This window comes from Conger conger, chromosome 17 (genome assembly GCF_963514075.1).
Source record: "Conger conger chromosome 17, fConCon1.1, whole genome shotgun sequence".
NCBI lineage: Eukaryota > Metazoa > Chordata > Actinopteri > Anguilliformes > Congridae > Conger > Conger conger.
Genome location: NC_083776.1, coordinates 20,613,909 through 20,636,422, shown reverse-complemented (window position 1 = coordinate 20,636,422; position 22,514 = coordinate 20,613,909). Strand labels below are relative to the sequence as shown.

Below are 22,514 nucleotides of genomic sequence, written 5' to 3'. Positions count from 1 at the left end.
AATAAAAATATTGAAGCTGTGATAGTCTTTTATAAAACAGCCCTTTGTACTCTCTCTCTCTCTCTCTCTCTGGTGGAGCGATAAGCATTCAAAGCTCGTAGGAGGTGCTGTAGGTCTGAGATGCAAATGGACGGAGCTGAATTTGCCAGGAAAATGAGAGCTTCTGGGCTGTGGCAGAGACAGATCTAATCATTCAAATGGAAGAACAAAAGGCCCCAGCACACACCTGTCTGCCTGCCTGTCTGTGACCAGGCCAAACGGTCATCAGGACCACACACACCTCAGCGGTCACTTCTGCCTGGGGGACTAGCTCCACGGTGGTGTAGCCATGAAGCTATGAAATACTATTTCCAACAAAGCAAAGGACCATGGGACATTCAACATTCCTTCTGGTCCTGGTACTGTAGTGTACCATAGCCACTTTTGCATGAAAATGTGCAAGTTTATAAAAGCACTTGAATGAAGGTTCAGTTAGTCTGAATCTGGACATGAATGTTACTAAGGAAATGAAAGAAATCCACACACAGGGACAGATTTTGTACAGCTGATAGGTCTATGGTCCTGATTAAACCATCTTCCCTACTGTTCCATAGATTTTGAATGGGACTAGCCAGTGTAAATACAAAAACACTCAATCAATCTGCACTTGTACAGACAATAAGAACAATTACATTTGTTTTGTGCAGGGAAGCTTGCTTTTGTCTGAGGATGATTGTTTACAAAGACTTTTCAATCAGCTACTGCAGTATACCATCACACCACTAGATGACCCTTGAGACAGACATTACAATCTACACTAGGTGCTAAATTATCAATTTAGCCCTCCCTAAATTACACAATTTAAATAATAAATTCATTTATCTGAAATATGAAGGCAGCCATTATATGCATGTTAATAACTGAAATGAAAAAGTCAAATGTTAACACATTTCAAAAGGGTAATTGACATGCTAACCACCCCCATCTCTGCCCAGACACCACCACCCCAGCACCCACCCACAGACACACATAGGACAACAGGCACCCATACGCCGCGGATGGCTAAAACACACAGTAACACAACAGAAAGAGGAAAAAAGACACAAAGAGATCCACTGATGGATTCATCCCAGGACAAAGAACCAGGCCATGGAATGATCTGAATTGTAGATAACTGAGGCTCAGAGTTGCTGGATGTGTCTGTATTGGGTGTCTATCTACAACCTTTCAAAAACACTAGCGCATATCACTTTCAGAGGCACAATGGGTTTATATAAGGCATCCACAAGCAAAACGCTGGAAACCAGTAAGTTGGGGAAAAAAACCCTGCGGGTTTACTTCCTCAAAATGTCTGACGCTTATAGAGAAATATAGGCATTCTGATGAGACATATTTGTACAATGTTATGTTGTATCTGCAGTAATATGCATTTAAAAATCTCTCTCTCCTTATATTTCTGTAAAAACAAGTCTATCTACTGTTACCGCCCATATTTGTTGTAGTTGCTCTTGTCGTTTGGCCAAGCAGCTAAGAGAGCGTGGCTGTAGAGGCTGAAACTGAAGTTAATCTCGCAGAATGTGGCCTGTTATCCCCGCGTTCCGATCAAACTGTTGTGTCAGTCTGTTGCCATTGTGGCCGGCCGGCGGTGGGGCACAGGGCATCGGCGGCCATTTTGATGAGTCAGTCGAGCTAAGCCCTCCAACAATGGGCTGCTAGAGCCCCCACAATGAGGCGCGCTAATGCCCTCTTTCAGCCGGGGCCTGCTGAGTGTGCACGCGTTGTGCGGATTCGGCACTAAACCAGAGGCCCGGCACTATAAATACACAGCACACAGGCAGCGCCCCAATACTGATTTTACTGGATCTGTCCCCTTCAGTTCGTAAGTACTGCACACCTTTAGTGGACCACCAACAACTGATTCCTGCACATTGGCAAAGAGTACAAAACAGACCAAACCACTTCCAAATTGGAGATGACATAGAGCGTTAGCGCATTGGCTAACTTTTCTAGTGAGCAACCAGACTGAAAACAAAAGTCAGAAACATCAATGGGAATGCATTAGGAGGGGGGGGGGGTCACTCACTCCATGTTCAGGAATCAACACTCACTCCATAGTTTCCTCTAAGTTTGCGTTCCTCACCGCCTCGGTGGTCTAAGTTTGCTGCTTCTCGCACCCCAGTAGAAAGAACAGTGGCAGCCGCGACCATGAACACGCAACAGATGGAGCAGATGGGGCAGTTCCGGATAACTGTCTGGGAGGAGGAGAACTTCCAGGGCAAGCGCTGCGAGTTCATGCTGGAGTGTCAGAACATCATGGAGAGAGGCTTCCGGAAGATCCGCTCCTTCAAGGTGGAGAACGGCCCGTAAGTCTACGGGATTGGCCGGGATTGGTGCAGCGATCACATCAGGGCCCTGTATTCTGAGAGGGATTGGTCAGTGGAGTTGTGAGTTCAAATCTTTAGATGGGACACTGTTTCTCCATGATAGTGGATTCAATCAGACTTTAGGAAATCCAGACTCAGGTGTAAGGGATATATGTCTGCTTATATTTGTTTGTTGACTGAGCCATATTACATCATTTATAATCTAATCTGCAAAATCCCAGTGAAGCTTTCAATTCTTTAGCCATGCGATTTGAATGGGTTTTAGCTAAAATTGAAATAATTGTTATACTGTAGAATGTCATTTGTTGAGCAAAATGATGAGCCATTTAAAAAGTATTTACGTCAGGCTGTACTTGTCATTATTTTACTTCTAAAAATGGTGATTTAAAGGTAAGAGTAGGTTTAAAAACCATATAATGAAGGAAATGTGTTTGGATGAATTAGAACAATGTGGTTATATAATGACTGTGATGATGAAATTGTTCTTTGCTGAGAAGGTGTTTCTGAACCTCATTGTATTAACAAATACTACACAAAATTAAGCTAGAAAGAGGTGCATAATCGGGCTGCTTTTCAGACAGAAATTGATGGCCATTTAAATCAGAACTAGACGCTGTTTGCTCTGTGCAGCAGTGAGAGACTAATGGCTTGGCAATGGATAATTAGATCACCATAAAATGCTATGTATGCCATGTTTGCTTTTGCGCTGTGCACACTGAATGGCAGACCCTGTTACTTACTGTTTTGTCTTTGCATCTGTGCCCCCATCTCTCTCTCTCTCTCTCTCTCTCTCTCTATCTCTCTTTCTTTCTCTCTCTCCCTCTATTTCTCTTTCTCTCTCTCTCCCTCTCTCCCTATCTTTCTCAGCTGGGTAGGGTATGAGTACCCAGAGTTCCAGGGACAGCAGTTTATTTTGGAGAAGGGAGACTACCCGTGCTATCAGGCTTGGAGTGGAAACAGCAGCTACAGAACTGAACACATGCTCTCCTTCAGGCCAATCAAATGTGCTGTAAGTTGCCTTAGAAAGGCTGTGTGTTTTGGGCTTTGCAATAGTTTAATTAACAAACGTACAAACAAACAGTCTTATCTGAATTTATTCAATTATTGTGGCGTGGACAAACCAAGGTTCACCCCTATCCAGGACTAGAGTTGTCAAAGTATGTGAATACTTTCAACACTGTCTGGTCAAACACTCTGTTTTAGTTTGCGAGCACATTTACATATGAGATTAACAAGGTAAAAGCAGAAATAACTATTTTAATATGAAATACCTAACGAGCATATGTTTTCAGTGACCTAATTTAGTTACTGAATTTGCTCTCCCTCCAACACAAACACACAAGTTGAAATATAATTTTGTAAAATGTGTGAATCTGTGTGTGAAATAACGTAAACACTGTCCCTGCTCCCAGAACCACAGTGACAGCAAGGTGACCCTCTACGAGTGCGAAGACTTCCAGGGACGCAAGTTTGAGATGTGTGATGACTACCCCTCCTTGCAGGCTATGGGCTGGTGCAACAAGGAGGTCCCTTCAATTAAAATCAATTCCGGAGCGTAAGTCACACACCCCGGAAACACACACACACAGCAGACACGTGTGGAGGTCTGGGTGCCCCGATGTCCCACCTCCCCCTTTTGCCCCGAGTGCCCGATGTCCTCATGAAGAAGAAAAAATTAAATACAATATTAGGCTGGTACACAGTAAATTGTTCAGTGCTAAATCAACTCTTACAGATAACATTTAGTCCCAAGAGTTGATTTAACACTGAACATTTTACAGTGTATGTTCTTTTCTCATTTTGAGCACCTGGCCCTCAAAAGGTCTCTCACAGCCCCGATACTTTTACAATAGTGAAATCAACATTGTGCTCTTTCTGATAACCCCTTACAAAAACGGTCGGTTTTCATTCATTTGCATTCTGGAGCCATGGTGTTGCAACAAATATAATTTGTTAGTGTGCAGGATATGTTTTGTTGTTTATTTCAAAGATCACGCAGCATAATGTAGAGTTGTCCAGTTTATCTGTAGATATTGTATATAGTCACATAAATATTTACATATACCGTAGTCTATTTTTATGATTATGGCATTTCGTTAATTTGCGCAATGTTATCTGTAAGGTGGTGCTAATCGAAAACATTCTGCTTTCCCGTCCTAACAGCTGGGTAGCCTATCAGTTTCCTGGTTACCGTGGATACCAGTACATCCTGGAGAGAGACAGACACCAAGGAGAGTACAGAAACTATAATGAGTACAGCACCCAGGCCCACACCAATCAGGTCCAGTCTATTCGCAGAGTTCAGCACTAAGTTAATTTCACACCTTCCCATTGACTCTTATGTACCTACCATGGCATGACATGTATTAAAATAGGCAATAAAGGCTTTATTCAAAACTACGGAAAAGACTGCTTGTGGCCATTCCTTGCTTTTTAAAAGTTCCTCCCCCGCTGAAGAAATGGAACTTCCAGTCAAATGCGAGAGTGGCAGACCGTGGTCGATTCTTAAAGTAAGTCACCACGGCAACTGTCCACTTTAAATGTTATGCTTACACCAATAAACAATGTCTAAGCATTTCCAGAATAAAACATGAATTCTCATGTGAATTACATTTTATAGACTTTATTGGTCGTTAATTGTCTAATATTTTGTATTTACTGACTAGGAAAGACTATTGTTGATATAATACAATAGAGGAACAAAAATCATAACTTGATTTAAAATCCCTTTTTTTCATGTTAGGCATAGACTGTCTGTTGTTCCTGTCAGATGTACTTTATTTCCAATAAACAAGAACACGAGATCACGGCTGTTAATGTTTCTACGATTTTTTGTGACAATGTTGCGGCTGTTGTATTAGTTGGTAGTAAACTGGAGCACTAAGCAACATAGACTCGAGTTACACCCATTTACATTGTTACGCGGAGGAAGTAAAACATTTCCATGACTTATTCTGTGAAATCAATACGATTTATAAGGGCGATTAAATAAACATGTTAACGATATAATGAATGTAGGATAAATTCAATTCGATCGATGAATTGCAAGAACAGTTCCCTGCCAGTAGCTTGTGTGATATGGTAGGCTATGATGGCGTGTTTGGTGAAGCTTGCAAATTATTTAGAATATTTAGAATATTTTCTGAGCCCATTTTTTTCTGAAACCTTTCGTGGTTCAACCTGTATTTCTGTGCTGTCAGAGATAAAGACAAGAGTACCAATAATAGGTTGTCAAAAATCAAAAATATTGAGTAGGTAGAAAGATAAATTAAATGAATGCAATGCCATTACACCCCTTCCAGTGCATATACAAAATAAACGTTATCTTAACAATTCACACCATCTGTCAACAGCTTTCCCTACTCATACACAGCAACGAGCAATCGAAAACAAACCGTTTGTATTTTGTCTTGCCTCTTCAGTAGCTAGCTCTTTGCGAATATTGCTGATTGTGCTATTGACCCTTTAACGGCTATTACAAAACTTAGACAAGGCTATTATTAAAACTACACGACATTAATTCAGGGACAGCCATGTAGGCTACAGTAAATATTTGTGATAGGCTGGATACCATAAACGGCTCCCAGGTTGTTCTTATTTAGAAATGAAACTAATTTGAACGGCTACAACCCATAGCCTACAACGAACAAGAAGGTCAACAAGAACAAAATAAATATCAAATGAACGAACACATTTTTGCGCACATTGTTCGGTCTAAAGACAACTTTCAGATGTTTCCACTCAAGTTTCTCCTGTCTGAGTGTGTATTTGAAGTATCGTCGGATATCCGATCGTGAGAGTAGCCTATTTTTGACGAGTTTTTGGAGCCTATGAGCTGTCCATGGTGCTGTTGATCGTGTCTTTAATCTTTCCGGACGGATTTGAACATTTTAGCGGAACCCGAGCTGTGAATATCATTAAACAGTTTACACATGGGTTGTGTGACCAGCAGGACTCACTATTATGGTGTTAAAAAACAATACTTAATATAAAGCACGTAGTATTTCAAGCGGAAACATCACTTTGTCTTGTTGGCTCCCTTATCTCGTCACGCAACCATAAAATTGTGCGGCCTACATCGGCTAACACACAAACAAACACTGTCACACACAGACACAGGCACACAGACACACACAAATACCAAAATTGCCAACGAACAGACAACTACAGGTCTCTATTTGAGTGGAGGCACACACGTTAGATGATAGCGCCATCTCGTGTAATACATATCGACACAGTGACAAAGACGTGTCTTGCGTAGGTTACAATCCTCAGCGCTTTTACTTTTTTAGTATAGCCTATTCAAAGAAGATAGGTTCAAACTTTGGCAGATAGTAAAAGCGCAATTTGTTACTTAAGGCGTGTTTCAGCTAATTTGGTTACCTTAAGTGTCGCATCCATTGGATTACAACCAAATGTATGACTACAATGCACTTAATTAACCGCTGTGTGTCTGTTGCATTTTTATATCACATAAAATGTAACGCAATAAAACGTAAAAATGCAAATAAATAAATAACCGTGGGGCAGGTGCAGCCTTATCTGACTTTGTTTTATTTAGGCGATTATACACAACCAGAAACGAAGATAGCTACGTGTCGATCAGCTAGGGATCGGATAGATAGATTGCACACTACACATTAACTCATCAGCCAGCTGCATGGTTTTCCAATAGATTCACCTCGGCAGCCAATACCATGACCTAATTTCCAGATAACGATGGAAATTCAGGCTGAAGAAACCTTTTAGGATGAATCGTAGTGTGTTGCATCTTTTCACGAGTGCTTCCCAAACCCCCTCGTGCGAAGGACTTACATGAAAGATCTTTGAGGGCGCCAATACTATACCAATGTGCTGAATAAGATTTCTAGAACATCAATACCTCAAAATTCGTGTAGATTTACACTTAGCGTTACTTCAACATATCAGAGTTAATATGAATCCAATTTGAAATACATACAGTCCCTGCGTGTAAAATGTGCATGAGTTGATTTAGCACTGAATATTTTACTCTTATTTTACTGCTTTTAGTGCAGAAAAGTTTGCAATAGTGGCTCAAATCTGCATTATTTGCTCATTACACACTAAATAAAATATATAGGCTATTATTTTTAATATCATAATGGTCCGCAGTTATTATCATCACAGGGAATAACAAATAGTTCAGTGGATGATAGAGCATGTCTGCAGTATCTATTTAAATAGCTATTGCTATGCAAATACATTCTAGTTGCTGTTTTGTTATTATTTTGAATTTCCTTAATTACTTGCTGGACTAATTTAATTGCATACACTATAGTTGTCAATTTACGGTATTACATTGTATTTGTTTGAGTTTTTTCTGTGTATTCGTGTCACGTCGATATTGAAATAGCCTACAGTGTTCGCGATTATGGAATGCTTTAATGGTTTAATATATTCTGTGTTTCCGCAATCGTTCATGAACACAATCTGGGAGGCGAAATGGCTAATAATATTAATAATACAAATACTACTACTACTACTACTACTACTACTACTACTAATAATAATAATAATAATACAAATAATAATAAATGAGGTATGTTGCTTCCTCATACGTGGTCTTGATCACCCTTATTCGAAGGACGCCTTTACCGTGACACGTAGCTATGGATTTTGGTATATGGGGCCCATCTCGTTTTATGTCGATCAAGCAAGCGGATCTGCTCCTTTATCTCATCTGCTCATTCTCACTGAACATTTATTCTCTTTGATGTATAGAAAAGCGGTTAACATGCAAGTTATGATTAAAATTAAATTCAGCACAGTTAAGTGAACATAATTGTTCATAATCTATTCCCTAAACCTTGGGATAGTCCATAATGACACTGCAACCTGAACTGTCATGAACATGATGTTATTAACAAATGCTGCATGTAAAATTATTTGACTAATTTAGATTGTCAAGATAATAACATCATTGGTAAAATGGTGCGATGTCATCTTATATTTGGCATCTGTGAGGTTATGGTCGAATATAATTATTAAACTGTGGCATACACACATGGTTTTAACATAATTTCACTTTACTTCTGGATAATAACTAACCTAAAGGACCAGGCCGGAGAAGGCGATGTTCTCGTTTTGTAAGACGCACTGATCCGTAGTCTTTAAGACCAATATTTATTTCAATCCTTGGCAGACGACTTTGTTTGCAAAGAGTTAAAAGGGCGGAAAATTGAACGGATCTGAAAGGGTTTCCATGTCAAGCGCTCTAATTCTCCATAGAAACTCTGATCTTAACGCGGAGACTTTATTAAACCCTGATTGTGGATTGATAAAGCAGCATTTCTGCCGGACTCGTTTTATTGTGGAGACAGGGAAGGATGACAGGGGTAAATTGCTCTTTTAATTAAAGCAATGCACCAAAGGAAATTGCTGTCTGAATATTGTCTCAGCGATGGCGGTTTGCGACTGTTGCCTGGAAACTTCAATCTGTTTCACATTTATTCCAGATCATAGTTTCGAGATAAAGTTTAATAAAAATCGTCCCCTCGGTGATCAAACAGCCACAATGAAACAGAAGTGTGGAGGAAACCTTATGTTTAACATGTATCTCTCAGGTACACGGTCTTGTTTTCTTGTGTAATGTTTCAAATGCCAGAAATAAGTGTATTATTAAGGACGGAGTTCGAGTATTCAGATGATGGATATGGCTGTTGCCGATGATTGTTTTGCCTTCCCGCTCTTGAGGAACACCCCTCATCTTTTGTCGGAAATTGGATTTCCTTTTTCCTGAACGCGTTTCCTGACTTCACCGGTGAACCTCGGAAGAAAAACGGCAAACACAGAAAAAGTGACACTGAGATACGACTCTATTATGCCTTAACGCTGCATTTGTGTAGCCTACAGTTGAAATAAAAATAGCATCCATGCCAAACTATATGTTGGCTACAGCGCTAAAATAGGCTATCTTTGGCTATTCTACATTAGACCTCGGAAGCGTCGATAGAAACGGAGCTGCTTATTTTATATATTGATGTTTATTTTTATTCAATGTATATTTTGATTTCAGATTCCTATTTGATTTCAATAATTAATGCATTTTTCTTTTGTAATGTAATATAAGGTTCATAACTGACATTGAGACTTCTTGATTGTTTTCATTTCAGATTCAACAGAAAACTTGTTGAAAGATTCCCGCGCATGTTGGAACCCAATTAACACTGGAATACAGAAAGGTAAGCTGAAACGTTTCAGAAAATCAACGGTATTAATTAGTTATTTAAATAGAAAATAAATATTGTGTAGCCTAATTCCTAAAATTTTTTGGATTTATGTCTCCGCTACTAGAGTTTAACTGGACAATTATGCCTAATCATTAAACCGATTGCTATAATTAGCGTACGATCGACTAATTATGTGGTTCTGAACTAGCCTACTCGAAGAAAATGTTTTATGTAAGTGTCGATAACATTTCTTAAATTAATTAAACGGATGGATTGCATGATCATTCGCACATATTTTCCATAAAGGAAAGCTTTTTAACCTCAAATTGACATTTAAATTAGTTAGGTTATGACATCAGATGATATATCCCCTATAGATTTGTCTGTTGCATTTTTATATCACATAAAATGTAACGCAATAAAACGTAAAAATGCAAATAAATAAGTAAATACGGGTAAGACATCAAATGTCCTAAAATTCTAGATGAGCAAAATATGGTTCGTATCACGGCGCTGTAGCTAGCCTACATAATAAGATGTATTTTATCCTGCAGTCTTCTAAGAAAATTAGACTGATATGGCTTATATTCTATTAGCATTGCTTGCTTATACTGCAATTTGTTTTGTTTTACACATACACGTATAAATTGGGTAAACAAATAAACAATTTGCAGCAAATTAGACTGATATATTATTGGAAAGAGTAACACTTTCCAATAATAGTAAGCATTTATTTCAGCATTGCTTGCATAGGCTGCAATTTGTTTTGTTTTACAAAATTTTTTTACAAATTGGGCACAACAACCCCGATTTTCTTGAAGGAGCTTTATATGTTTGTGATGCCGTACGCCACTTATTTTCTTGGGACAATAGAGTAATTATTGTAAAACGATTCATTTGTGGCTATCTTTGTGGAGCTTTCCATTTTTTCATAATTATGTGGCTTAGTGTCAATGTATTTGCGTCGGCCTAAATTACACCAATTATTTCCATGGTTTCTGGGCGTTGATACGGTTTCCTTTGTTTTGTCATTGATTCTAGGTAGTGGACAAATACAGCTATGGCAGTTTCTGCTCGAACTCTTGTCCGACAGCTCCAACGTGACCTGTATTGCGTGGGAAGGGACGAACGGGGAATTCAAGCTCATTGACCCCGACGAGGTTGCCAGACGGTGGGGCGAGCGGAAGAGTAAGCCAAACATGAACTACGACAAACTAAGCCGTGCGCTTCGCTACTACTATGACAAAAACATAATGACTAAAGTCCATGGAAAGCGATATGCCTACAAATTTGACTTCCACGGTCTTGCACAGGTGTGCCAACCTTCGCCTGCGGAAAACGCTCTGTATAAATACCAGAGTAATTTTGCCTCCATGCCGTTTTCTGGCATTTCCAAACTCAACCTTGTTGCGCCAAGTGTCGGTCCATCCGGATTCTCGTACTGGCACAGCTCAGCGCCAACTTTCTACAATAGCCACACCCTACAAGCTCCAGGACCATTTGGAGCCGTATCTGCAGCGCATATGACCTGTGTAAATAATATCAACAATGTAAACAATATAAATAATCATTACAATTGAACGCTGGTATCCTACCCATCAGCATTGTGTAAGTAGGCCTATTCTTTTTTTTGTTTAGAATTCTTGACGACTAACTGACAAGGACGCAGTTATTTTATTTTAAACACAGTAGCACTCTGATATAATAATAGTTCAAGTTTCATACAAAAATACGAGATGAAAAGTACGGTGCCCTCTGCTGGTAGAATCGAAATAGTGGGCAGTATTTCATGTCTATAGTACGGTGGCTCTGAAGTGCAAAACAAAAACGAAAAGAAAAACACACAAACAAAAACTTTCAGGACTGAATTGCAAAATGAAACACGTAAGAAGGAAACACATAAAAATCACAAACATTGGTAAAACCAACGCCTCTAAGGTGCCAGCGCATCTGAAGCACAAGATACATACAAAAAAGAGACTATTTGAAGAGTAAGTTCAGCATAGAAACAGAAATGGCAAATTATGGAAACGCATCGTCATCATTTGCTGCAGACTTTATTTGGCACCCATAGCTTGTTGTTTGGTACAGTATGTTTTGTTGAATTATATTTCTTACATTTTAATTTTAACTTAGTCAGACATCAGCAGTTTATTAGTTTAACTAAAACTAGTTTAGGAGCTGGGGCTTCCACCACATTTTAAGTCGTTTACGAGGAACATGCTCATGCAAGTTTCACGAGCAAACAAGACAGGATTACAGCTTTACTTCCAAGTGTGGTGGAGATAGCTGATTTGTGGGAGATTTATGACTCATAGAGCTCATGCTAATAGCCAGGAGACTGGAAATGTCTGCTTTAATGTCCAACTAACATTTACAATTGAACAAATATAAATATAATTCAGCAATATTTACAGTCATTTCCATATTTATTTTGTGCTTGCATGCTGCACTGCAGAGCTGCTGCTGGTTTCAAAGCTGTGCAGTTTTGCTTTTTATTTTATTTTATTTTATTTTATTTGCACTTCAGTGCAACCATATCACGGGCTTGTTGAGGCAATGTTACAATTAAAGGAATATGATTGAAATAGTTTCAATCACTTGAAAGAATTATATGAATCTGAAGTTAACAGAGCCATCACAATGCTTAGATACAGTAGCGTATGTTTTTTCATACTCATGTATACACACCGTTTTTATGTCAGTGCTATTGGAAATTCTGTATTCACAAATAGATTTAATATTTAAGTTCCTATGTAAAATAACATTTAAAAATGGTACATTTTCAGTTAGTTTATTTTTTATTTTTTACTTTAATCCATTGCGTGTATCAGTATGTTAATTTTCTATATGTCACCATAGGCATATTTTACAATAGCCTTTTTGTATTGTATGCAATATAATTTGTAATACACAGTACATTTCTAGTGTTAATTCAATGCTCACACAGCATTTACTGTGTACTGTATATAACTGACATTATGAAAATGGAAAACAATGCTCTTGTCTCACGTTATATATATTCTGGCATCATCGTCGGCAAATAGGAGTTTTCTAAAACATTGATTGTAGTTCATTTATTGAAAATATAATCATCATTATTACCACTGCTACTCCTTCTACTATTGCTGCTGCTTCCGCGACTACTACTACTACTACTACTATTAATACTACTACTACTACTACTACTACTACTACTATTATTAATACTACTACTACTACTATTAATACAACTACTACTACTACTACTACTACAACTATTAATACAACTACTACTACTATTATTAATACAACTAATATTACTACCACCACTACTACTACTACTACTACTACTACCACCACTGCTACTACTACTACTACTACTATTACTACTACTACTATTGCTACCACTACTACTACTACCATTACTACTACTACTAATAACAATAATAATTATAAGATATTCTAAATAATGTATTTTGCATATGTCTGTTTTTTGTTCTTAATAATTTTGCTTGCAATTAGTATATGGCCGGTGATATTGTGTGTGATTTTGTAATAATTAAATGTTTGTTTTCACAAGTATAAAAGTTTTTTTAGCTTAACAGGGAAGCTAGGTTTAGCTTTAGGTTTCATGGTTAAATGTATGCATTGTATTTTACAAGTATGTCCACATACAGTACAGCTCCATAAGTCTTGGGAAAAATTTTTTTTTTCTTGATTTGGCTCTGTATTCCACAATTTTAGAATTGGATGTGGTTAAAGTACCTATTTTCTGCTTTTTCAAAGTATTATATAAAGTATTGTTGTGTGTTTTGGGTTCACTGTGTGGTAGTTACTGCACTTTCTAAACATAGTCCACACATTTTAGGGTGCATTAGTATATGAACAGTTTAATCTGATAAGCCTATTTGTTTGGCCTGTGCTTCTGACTTTTTAATGACTCTCTTGACTTCCATTGGCACAACTGTGGTCTTCATGTTGACAAATACCAATAACAGACTCCAAAGGCAATCAAAAGTCTAGAATCAACACTGGATATTGAGAGCTTTCTTATACCTGCATTAAGTAAGCAATTAAACACACCGGACTAATCAGAAACACCCGTGAAGACATTTGTCCCAAATATTACAGCTATGTATAAAAAGTTCTGTAATTTTTACATGGACGAAAATAATACATGAAAATAATCTTTAATAATAATCTAGCTACACTTTAAGCACATGTGAATTGTGTGTGTCAATCTATAATTGTGGAGTACAAAGCTAAATCAATAAATAATATGTTTTTGCCCCAAGAGCTCACTGTATGTCAGTGCAATTTAGGATTTGCTGTTAACACTACACAGCTGTAATGTAATGTCTAAAGCAGTTCACAAGCTTTCCCATACAATTAAACACTCAAATCTACTGTAGGCCAACCTTGGCCCTCATATTCACCATTACATATTTTGATTGTTATAATTAAAAAAGATCATTTATGCTATTTACACTGAAGATCTAATATACATGATTGTCCATTAATGATATATTCTTTGTTCGAAAATGAACATGTATATGCAGTGCTTGAGCTGTTCATAGTATACATGATCAATTATTTTATAAATTGTATTGCTCAGTTTGGCAAATCTCAATCTGAAGAATTGAAAAAATACATGTTTTTGCCTCATGGGGGCGCTGCTTCTTTAAAAAAGCACATACTGCATGTCCCTGCTAAATCATGAAGTGCTTTGTCATGTGGCAATCCACCACCACAAAAGCTTGATTTCTCAAGCACTAACCATCAACATGTTTTCCATGAATACATTTCCCATCACTTCAGTTATTAATGAGCTCCTCACACTCCTCTTCTGATGATGGTGCTGTAAATATATCATTATGTCTGTCGCACCACCAGAGAAGAGTAGCAGACGAAGACATAAACACATACATGTTATGCACTAACTGAGCACTTTATTATGTACACCTACTTATTAATATCTAATCAGCCAATCATGTGGCAGCTGTGCAGTGCATAAATACATGCAGATACAAGTCAGGAGCTTCAGTTCACATCAACCATCAGATTGGGGAAAAAATTTGATTTTGACCGTGGAATGATTGTTGGGCCAGACAGGGTGGGTTGAGTCTCTCAGAAACTCCTGATATCCTGGTATTTTCACGCACACCAGTTTCTAAAGTTTACTGAGAATGGTGTAAAACCAAAAAACATCTTGTGAGCGGCAGTTCTGCGAGCAAAAATGGAGTGTTAATGAGAGAGGTCAGAGGAGAATGGCCAGACTGGTCAAAACTGACAGGAAGGTGGCAGTAATGGAAATAACCACATATTACAACAGTGGTATGCAGAAGAGCATCTCTGAACACACAATGCATCAAACCTCTAAGTGGAAAGGCTACAGCAGCAGAAGACCAATACATAAAAAATAAGTATAAAAAATACCTAATAAAGTGCTCACTGAGTGTATATTTTGCCTAATGCTTAAAAATACAAGCCTCAATATCATACACAAGCATTAAAATGGTAATGACTAAACATAAATAGCTACATTATCCGAACTGCGAAATGAAAATCCAAGAAGAATATCTCATGTCTGATGTGTAAAAGTCAGGAGGTGGGTGAGAAATGTGCGAGAAGATGGAGAAATGTGAACGGGCAGAGCCCGGCAGGCTCTGCTGGGCTAATTGTGTGTCAGAAGGGGAGGAATGCGGCCTGCTTGCTCCTGCATTGTGAGGAGGCTGATAAGAACAGAACGGGGTGTGTGAGCTGCATCTCAACCAGCCCGTGGACTCCCTCACCAAGACGCTGGATGCATTTCAAATCCAACGCCCCCTCCCCCCCGCACACACACACACACATACACACACACTCACACGCGTAACCTCAGCCAGCTTAGTCTCACACACCCATTCAGCTCTACAGGAGCAGTGATTCCATGTTACTCCAAGAGGCCCCATATTCTACCAAACTGTTCTCAGACACACACTGAGAAGTAAAGACATACAGTTTGTAACTGATTCTAAAAGGCCTTACAACAGAACAGCAGAGTAGAATTGATATAAGTAAACAACGTAATTAATACTTAACCTATACTGGCAAACTTACGGAGCAGTCTAACAAATATAATGTACAATATTAATTGAATGTCTCGTGCTAGTTTGTTTATTACAATGTTATCACTTTGGTGATGTACAAATAAGTGATTTTTGCAAGATATGTGGCCTTTTCACTCAATTATACTGTATCACCTTAGACATGCTTTCTCTGTTAAAAAAAACCGATTTGATGTTAAGACATGTCACACTATAAAATAAATATTGAGTTCTGCACATCTGATGTTCCTGGTGCATTTAACACACTTTTCAAGCTGACATGAATGGGTCACTGATGTAGAACAAATCCTCACTTAGTATGCTTATTCTGATTTGAGAACCACTTCTAAAGAGCAACGTACAGTTGATTAGACTGAGCAGGAGACAATCCTTCCCTGGAGCAATGCAGGGTTAAGGGCCCAACGGCTGCGCGGATCTTATTGTGGCTACACCGGGATTAGAACCACTGACCTTCCGTGTCCCAGTCATTTACCTTAACCACTACGCTACAGGCCCCAAACTATTTTAAAATGCCAACAGTATGTATTGAAGTATCATAGGAAATGACCGTGATGTGATGACTGCAAAAGAACAGTACACAAGTGTGATGACTGCAAAAGAACAGTACACAAGGAAGTCCAATCTGGAAACGATTTTGATAATTTAATTTAGACAGAGCTCAATCTTATCATTCATTGGAAGCATTGTATTTCTGGATCATATCATGAAATATTACCAAGAAATTAACTCAATCAATTCAATGTAATTCAATGTACTATGCAGTCTCTGTTATTAAAGTGAAACATCCAGAGTATGTGTACATTTTCACCTTTTGTCTGGTTTAAGTGACACCTTGTAGGCCCACAGTATGTCTAAAGGGGCAAATTGGCCATCTGTCACATTTGATTAATTAAATAACCCTGCCTCCTGAGAAGAAAAACACCTAGTCTTTCCAGAATTTTAATATATCTGTCCCTCAGTGCCAATATCTGTATATTTTGTTGTGTTTACTTATTATTATGGATTCTTCTGTCTGTTATTAAAAAAACAGACACAATCCTTGCCCTTCCGTTCTGTTTTATCTCAGCGATGTTTGGCAGAGACACAGGTACTCTCCCTCCTAGCACTGATCAGAGTGATCTAGTTTGTCCAGACCTCAGCAGGCTGCCATGGTAACAAGTTCCCAGAAGGGACAAGCTGTGATTGGATGAGGCTAAACACACTGGGTGACAGTAGTGAATGAGACTTTATCAATAAAACAAACAAACAAATAAACAAACAAACTGAATGCTTTTTATTGGACCAATTGCTTCAGCGGGCTTCTGCAGTAATTCAGAGAAATGTATTCCCTTGATAATAATCATATGTCCATGGAGGCTGTAAATGGTGTGAAAAAGGAGATGGGAACTCAATCTGCATCACATTTCAGTATGATTCATTAACATGCAGGTGCTTTCCTATTACTGTCCTGTGAAGGAGGAGCACCGCGTTACGTGATGTATTTGAAGAACATTTTCAGCCAAGAAGAGAAATGAATTGTTAATTTTGTGAGGTTATTATTTTTTCTGTAATGGTGGTGATGAATGGCGATGTGCAGTGTGATTTATGAATGTGAGATTCGGGATGACAGGCACGCCGTCCGCGCAATTACAGGCTGGCTGCTCATTCCCCATGACCATACTGCACCAACAGTTTGGCACTTCTCAGAGTTTCAGAAATAACCGTATTCTCCTTCATAATGTTTCTGTTGATTACATTTAATAATGCTTCTATTTCATTAGATGGACCAATTTGTCTTTCTTGTTAGATAGCATCAATGTAACTACCTTCAGCCTTCAGTGGAAAAAAAGAAAAAAAAGAAAAAACACACCCACACAGGTTTAGTAGGCCTATTTCATAATGATGTGATCAAACAGGTTCATTACGCACTATGCTTTATTTATTTAGGACTAATTTGATAACTATTTTGGACTTAATTATCTTGCACTAACAGCCCCACCTAATGCAACATGATACTATTTTCCGAAAGTGTATATTCCATGTACAGCGTAGTATGCATAGAATATTTCATTTGAATTACAATGTAACCTCAAGATCTACAATTCAAAGCCAAATTTTGTGCTATGTCCCTCCCAAAATTCTCAAAAATGGTAAACGACAAATTGTTCATTTAGAGCATGGTTCACAGTCGATTGTTCATAGCCTACGCATTGCCTGTTTGAACATGCTCAGAAGATGTGCTTCAGAAGTTGAGTGTCGTGTGATTTTCCGCATGTTTGAGGTAACGGGATTGAGACTGGTGTCTGCAGCTATACTATAATTGGGTTATTTGAAGCATCCAACAGGAACCTATTTGCAAACATGTCCAAGTCACCATCCAGTGAGTTGGAGACTCATTCTAAATGGTGTCAATTAAAAATAAGTTGAAGGAGAAGGTCAACAGGTCTCCTTAGAAGAGTGAGGAGACCACACAGTTTGAGTCAAGAGAACAATTTGACTGTTGAAATTCAACTGTGTTCATGTAGTTCATGTAGCCATTCATTCAGCAGGCAAATCTAATGGTCAAGATCTGTTGAACCATTAGTTGCAGCAGGGATCCAATGTAAGGTTATTTGCAGGGTTACTTTGGAGGGTCGTTTTTGAAGAGTGAAGGCCAGACAGATTGCCTTACTCTCATCTCAGATCTCAGTAATGTAAAGTGCTCATCGCCTAACCAAAGGTCAATAATTGGCTCTACCTTTTATATGTGTGTTCTGTAGGCCTCACTAGACTATAAGCCTATAGTGTAAACACTGTTGTTCTTTTTAGTTTTAACCTCTAAGCTAAGATACAAGGCAGCATAGTTTTTCTGTTAATTAACGCACATACACTGCCCTATTAGGAGGATAACTTTATTCATGCCAAATTAGAGCAATCAATCTATTATTTAATATATTCACTTGTTCTTACACACTTGCAAAACCAAAATAGCCAGTGCATTATTACTATGTTTTATTATTACAAGTATGAACAACCGATAATTTCATTTGTTTTTGAAAAACTTGTTTATTTGTGAGAATACATTTAGATTCCTGTTTTAAGTGGCCATACTATATCTGGACTTGGGTCGGGTACAATTATAGTAGACTTGCATCATAAACTTGAAATACAGGATACATTTGGATTCAAATAAGATAAGCCTGATATTCTGCTGATAATTGAAAGAAGGTAAATGTGTTGCGGATTATATCCACCTGTGCGTATGACAGCAAAGGCATTGTTTAGGAAGTAAAGCGTGAAGAATCCCTGTTATGAAACATCCATACTGAAAAGACAGCACCTGCTGCTTCAAGCCTGAGAATTAGAGTTAATCTGCACATTATCCATGCACATTCATCATCCTTCTCCTCACACAATACACCAGTAGGTGAGGATTTGTTCTGTTGTCACTTGATGTTCGTAGGTACGGTGACATATGATACACACCGTAAATTGATCATTTTCCCCCCAAATGGAGCCTCAGTGGACTATGTTTAAGCGCCCTTAATAATTGCTGTTGGAGTAGTACTGTTATGTTCCTGAGATCTTTCTGTTAGTTTATCATTGTTAATTATCGTTATTCTTGTAATTTATTATTTTTCATATTCATGTCTGGTGTTCTGTTTATATTCAATAGTCTTTGCACTCGTCTTCCCCTGTGATGTCTGAGTCTGAATGTTTACCAGCCCGAGTCACTCCCCTGTCTGCTTGCTCCACTATTTGTGTGTTTACGGTAGTTCCAGTGTTCAACCTTCCTTCCAATCTTGCATTCCTTACTTCCTGCTTTCTCTCCATTTCGTGTTTGTAGATAGCACTAATATACTAATCCCAACTAACATATAATTTGTACAGTACTAATTATACTAACACACTCGTCAAATTAACGAACTAACATTCACTAGTTTTGGGTATTTGTAATTTAAATCACTAATGGATCTCCAGTTTCAATTCTGTTCTGTAACTCCACCTCCCTATTCTATCACTGATTACTTGCTTAGTTTCAGCAAAGTATTTGCACCTGTCTCTCCGTATCTCTACATCTCCTGATTCTGTGCAATTGTCTACTCATTAGTCCAGAGCCGTTTGTATTAAATGTGTCTCTTTGTGAATCCAGTCCGTGTTTTCATTTCCTCCTCATTATTATGCTATTACCCTTTCATGTGTCTCACCTGATGTTTATTTGTTGGACTGCCCTCACTCCCATGCCCCACCTAGTTTGTCTCATTCCCCTGTGTATTTATACCTGTCCTTTTCTGTTGTTCCTTCCCTGTTCTAGCCCCCTTATTCCCGAGCCCTTGTTTCCCGAGCCCTTGCCCTTGTGGCATTCTGTCTTGTTTATTTTTGTTTCCTGGATTCTTCTGTTTGACCCCTGCCTGCTTCTCTGGACTCTTCTTCGGTTTTTTTATTATCTCTGTACCTCTGCCTTATTTGGACTGACCTCTCTGTTTTTGAAATCTGCCTGTTTTTTGATCATCCTTTTGCGGTTAAACCTGCCATTTTTCTGCACCCCTGCCCCCACACCCCTGTCTGCCACTTTTCTGCACCCCCTTTTGGTTCCTCTGTTTTAGTACTAAATTAATACTTTTCCCATTATTTATTTGTCATTATCCATGCCTTTATTCTCAGTCTCAGTAATTGTAGGAGGGAAATAGGCCCCGAGAACTTCAGGGAGTGTGTGGAATCAGGCATTATCTAGTCTATATCTGTTAAACATGCATATGGTTCATTCTGGGGTAAAATGGCTCCTTTTCAATCTTGATCTCTCAGGTCTGTCTGATATTTGACAGCCATATTGTAACCTTGGAGTAATGATATTTTCTCCATACATTGACTTTATTTAGCATATTGAAAACTTGACTGAATAGAAACCATCTCAACTGCCACAAAGAACTGGATATGCTCATCCCCAACTGTTGAAGAAAACAATTCACAGCCACGCCAACTGGTTTAATGTGTTCTCTAGGGATGACTGCAGTGCAGGTAAGAAAAGCTTTATAACTTTATTGCGTGAGGCACTGTACCTGTATGTGGTTTAATGTGCTCTGTCAGGATGACTCTAGTGCAGGTAAAAAATGGTTTATAACTTTATTGTGTGAGGCACTGTACCTGTATGTGGTTTAATGCGTTCTGTCAGGATGACTGTAGTGCAGGTAAAAAATGGTTTATAACTTTATTGTATGAGGCATTGTGCCTGTATGTGGTTTAATATGTTCTGTCAGGAAAAGGGTTTATAACTTCATTGTGTGAGGCAGTGTACCTGTATGTGGTTTAATGGGGAAGGTACAATGCTCTGGAACTGTCTGAGGGATGGATGACTAACTCCCCGTCAGTGGGTGGCATTATCTAAGCTCTCTAAGGGCTCAGTCACGGCATACCTACTCCGTCTCTAAATATAGCCTTAACCACAAGGGCCTCGCTGTTCCAGAAACCATGCGGGGAAAAAAGAAAATACCAGAACTATTTATCACATCTGGCCCATTTCGCCTGACGTTTATTCTCGGACTGCTCCACTTTTCCGGAAAACAGGACTGCAGACTTGATTCTTCACCTACTAAACAATGCAGAACGCGCTGTTGCTTAAGCCAGTGATGAATTGCAGGAGCTGGTGAAGCCAGGTGTCAAATTGTCTTGTCATATTTGTTTTTCCTCTGAACATGATCTGCTGTTCTGTAGTAATGAGTGAACACTGCTGTCCCTGCTGTCTTACCTGGGATATAGTGAAGACAGCTCTATAGTTAGAATGTGTGTACAGTAATAGGAGTTGCATAAATTAATTATGGATTTGGAGAGCTGTCTGTCACTCTGAATGTAAATAGGACGTCACCTCCAGATTTCATGCTTAATGAGTGTTTATTTTTTATGACTAAAAGCGGATGTCCTCATTTAAAGATTTACACAATGAAGTCAAAATGTGACTGAGAAATCCTGCATATACACTTCATGCATGCGGTGCTCACTATATGTTTGCGTTGGTTGGCTCTTCCGTTCAAAATAGCAAATGTGTCTGATGCAGTAAAGCGAATGTGGCCAAAATGAGACCAGCTAGGTTGGTGTACCTACAAAAAATCAGCTAAATCACCAGCTATGTTAGTTTATTTGGCTAGTCATAAACACCAACAAAGTGAGTTCTCTAGGCTAGCTACATGGAAAAATGGCAGTGCCAGTATTAATACCAGTGCTAGTTAGCTACCCTGGTGTAAAATTTGGCTATGACCAGCTTCCAGCTGTTTCAAAACATAGCTTGAGCTGGTCAAACCATGTTGAGTGTTAGAGATCTGTGCTGAAATCTTGAGAGCAGGCTGATGTTAGCATTGATCAATTTAATTTCCTGTCTTTTGAGGCTTTCAGCAAATGCAAGAATTTCACTTAACTTTTTGGTGATTAATACAGCTAGGTGTTTGCTGAAGTGCAGCGACTGTTGGAACAAGAACAGTGGCCTCACACAAGAACTGGGCCTGCAGTTTTTTTCCGTTTAGTGTCCAAATGAGGGCACCGCAAAAATAAGGTCTAAATAAAAGTGAAGGGGAAAACATGCAGGTGGTTAATTGCGTGAAATCCTGTCCTCACAGAGCAGTATCACTGGCCAGCTGTCTGTGCCCAGCTTTCGAAGCTTTAGCCTGCAGATTCCACTCGTCTCTACCAGTTTGATCTCACGCCTGCCATGACCCATTCAAGCTAACTGAAGATAAGGTGATTACCCCATCCACATATAGCAGGCGCTGAGTCTCTCACTCAAACTGCTGGAATAATCCTGTGGGACAGATTACTCAATGGTGTTGTTACTGTTGTAATCTGGCTGTGCATGCAGTCTACCGGAAGTGTGTGCTGGGCCCTGCATTCCCAGTGTGGCTCATACAACTTATAAGCCTGGCCTT

General features: G+C 38.7%; 2 protein-coding genes across 2 annotated transcripts; both read left to right on the top strand.

Annotated features, from left to right (window-relative positions):
• Positions 1–2,184: 2,184 nt before the first annotated feature.
• On the top strand, positions 2,185–4,674 carry LOC133116727 (beta-crystallin A2-like). Its single transcript, XM_061226624.1, has 4 exons — positions 2,185–2,342; positions 3,231–3,372; positions 3,776–3,918; positions 4,527–4,674. Exons 1-4 carry the CDS (start codon positions 2,185–2,187, stop codon positions 4,672–4,674), a joined length of 591 nt encoding a protein of 196 aa, XP_061082608.1.
• A 4,224-nt stretch (positions 4,675–8,898) lies between these two features.
• Positions 8,899–11,133, top strand: LOC133117114 (protein FEV-like). The gene is made up of 3 exons (XM_061227244.1): positions 8,899–8,947; positions 9,497–9,565; positions 10,595–11,133. The coding sequence occupies exons 1-3, from the start codon at positions 8,899–8,901 to the stop codon at positions 11,131–11,133; spliced, it is 657 nt and encodes a 218-aa protein (XP_061083228.1).
• Positions 11,134–22,514: the final 11,381 nt, after the last annotated feature.

Excerpts from the sequence above, each read along its gene's own strand:
- LOC133117114 (XM_061227244.1), top strand. The coding sequence starts at position 8,899 with ATGAAACAGAAGTGTGGAGGAAACCTTATGTTTAACATGTATCTCTCA. Across the intron at positions 8,948-9,496 it reads GTTTAACATGTATCTCTCAG|ATTCAACAGAAAACTTGTTG; the intron begins GTACACGGTCTT and ends TTTTCATTTCAG. Across the intron at positions 9,566-10,594 it reads TAACACTGGAATACAGAAAG|GTAGTGGACAAATACAGCTA; the intron begins GTAAGCTGAAAC and ends CATTGATTCTAG.
- LOC133116727 (XM_061226624.1), top strand. The coding sequence starts at position 2,185 with ATGAACACGCAACAGATGGAGCAGATGGGGCAGTTCCGGATAACTGTC. Across the intron at positions 2,343-3,230 it reads TTCAAGGTGGAGAACGGCCC|CTGGGTAGGGTATGAGTACC; the intron begins GTAAGTCTACGG and ends TATCTTTCTCAG. Across the intron at positions 3,373-3,775 it reads TCAGGCCAATCAAATGTGCT|AACCACAGTGACAGCAAGGT; the intron begins GTAAGTTGCCTT and ends CCCTGCTCCCAG.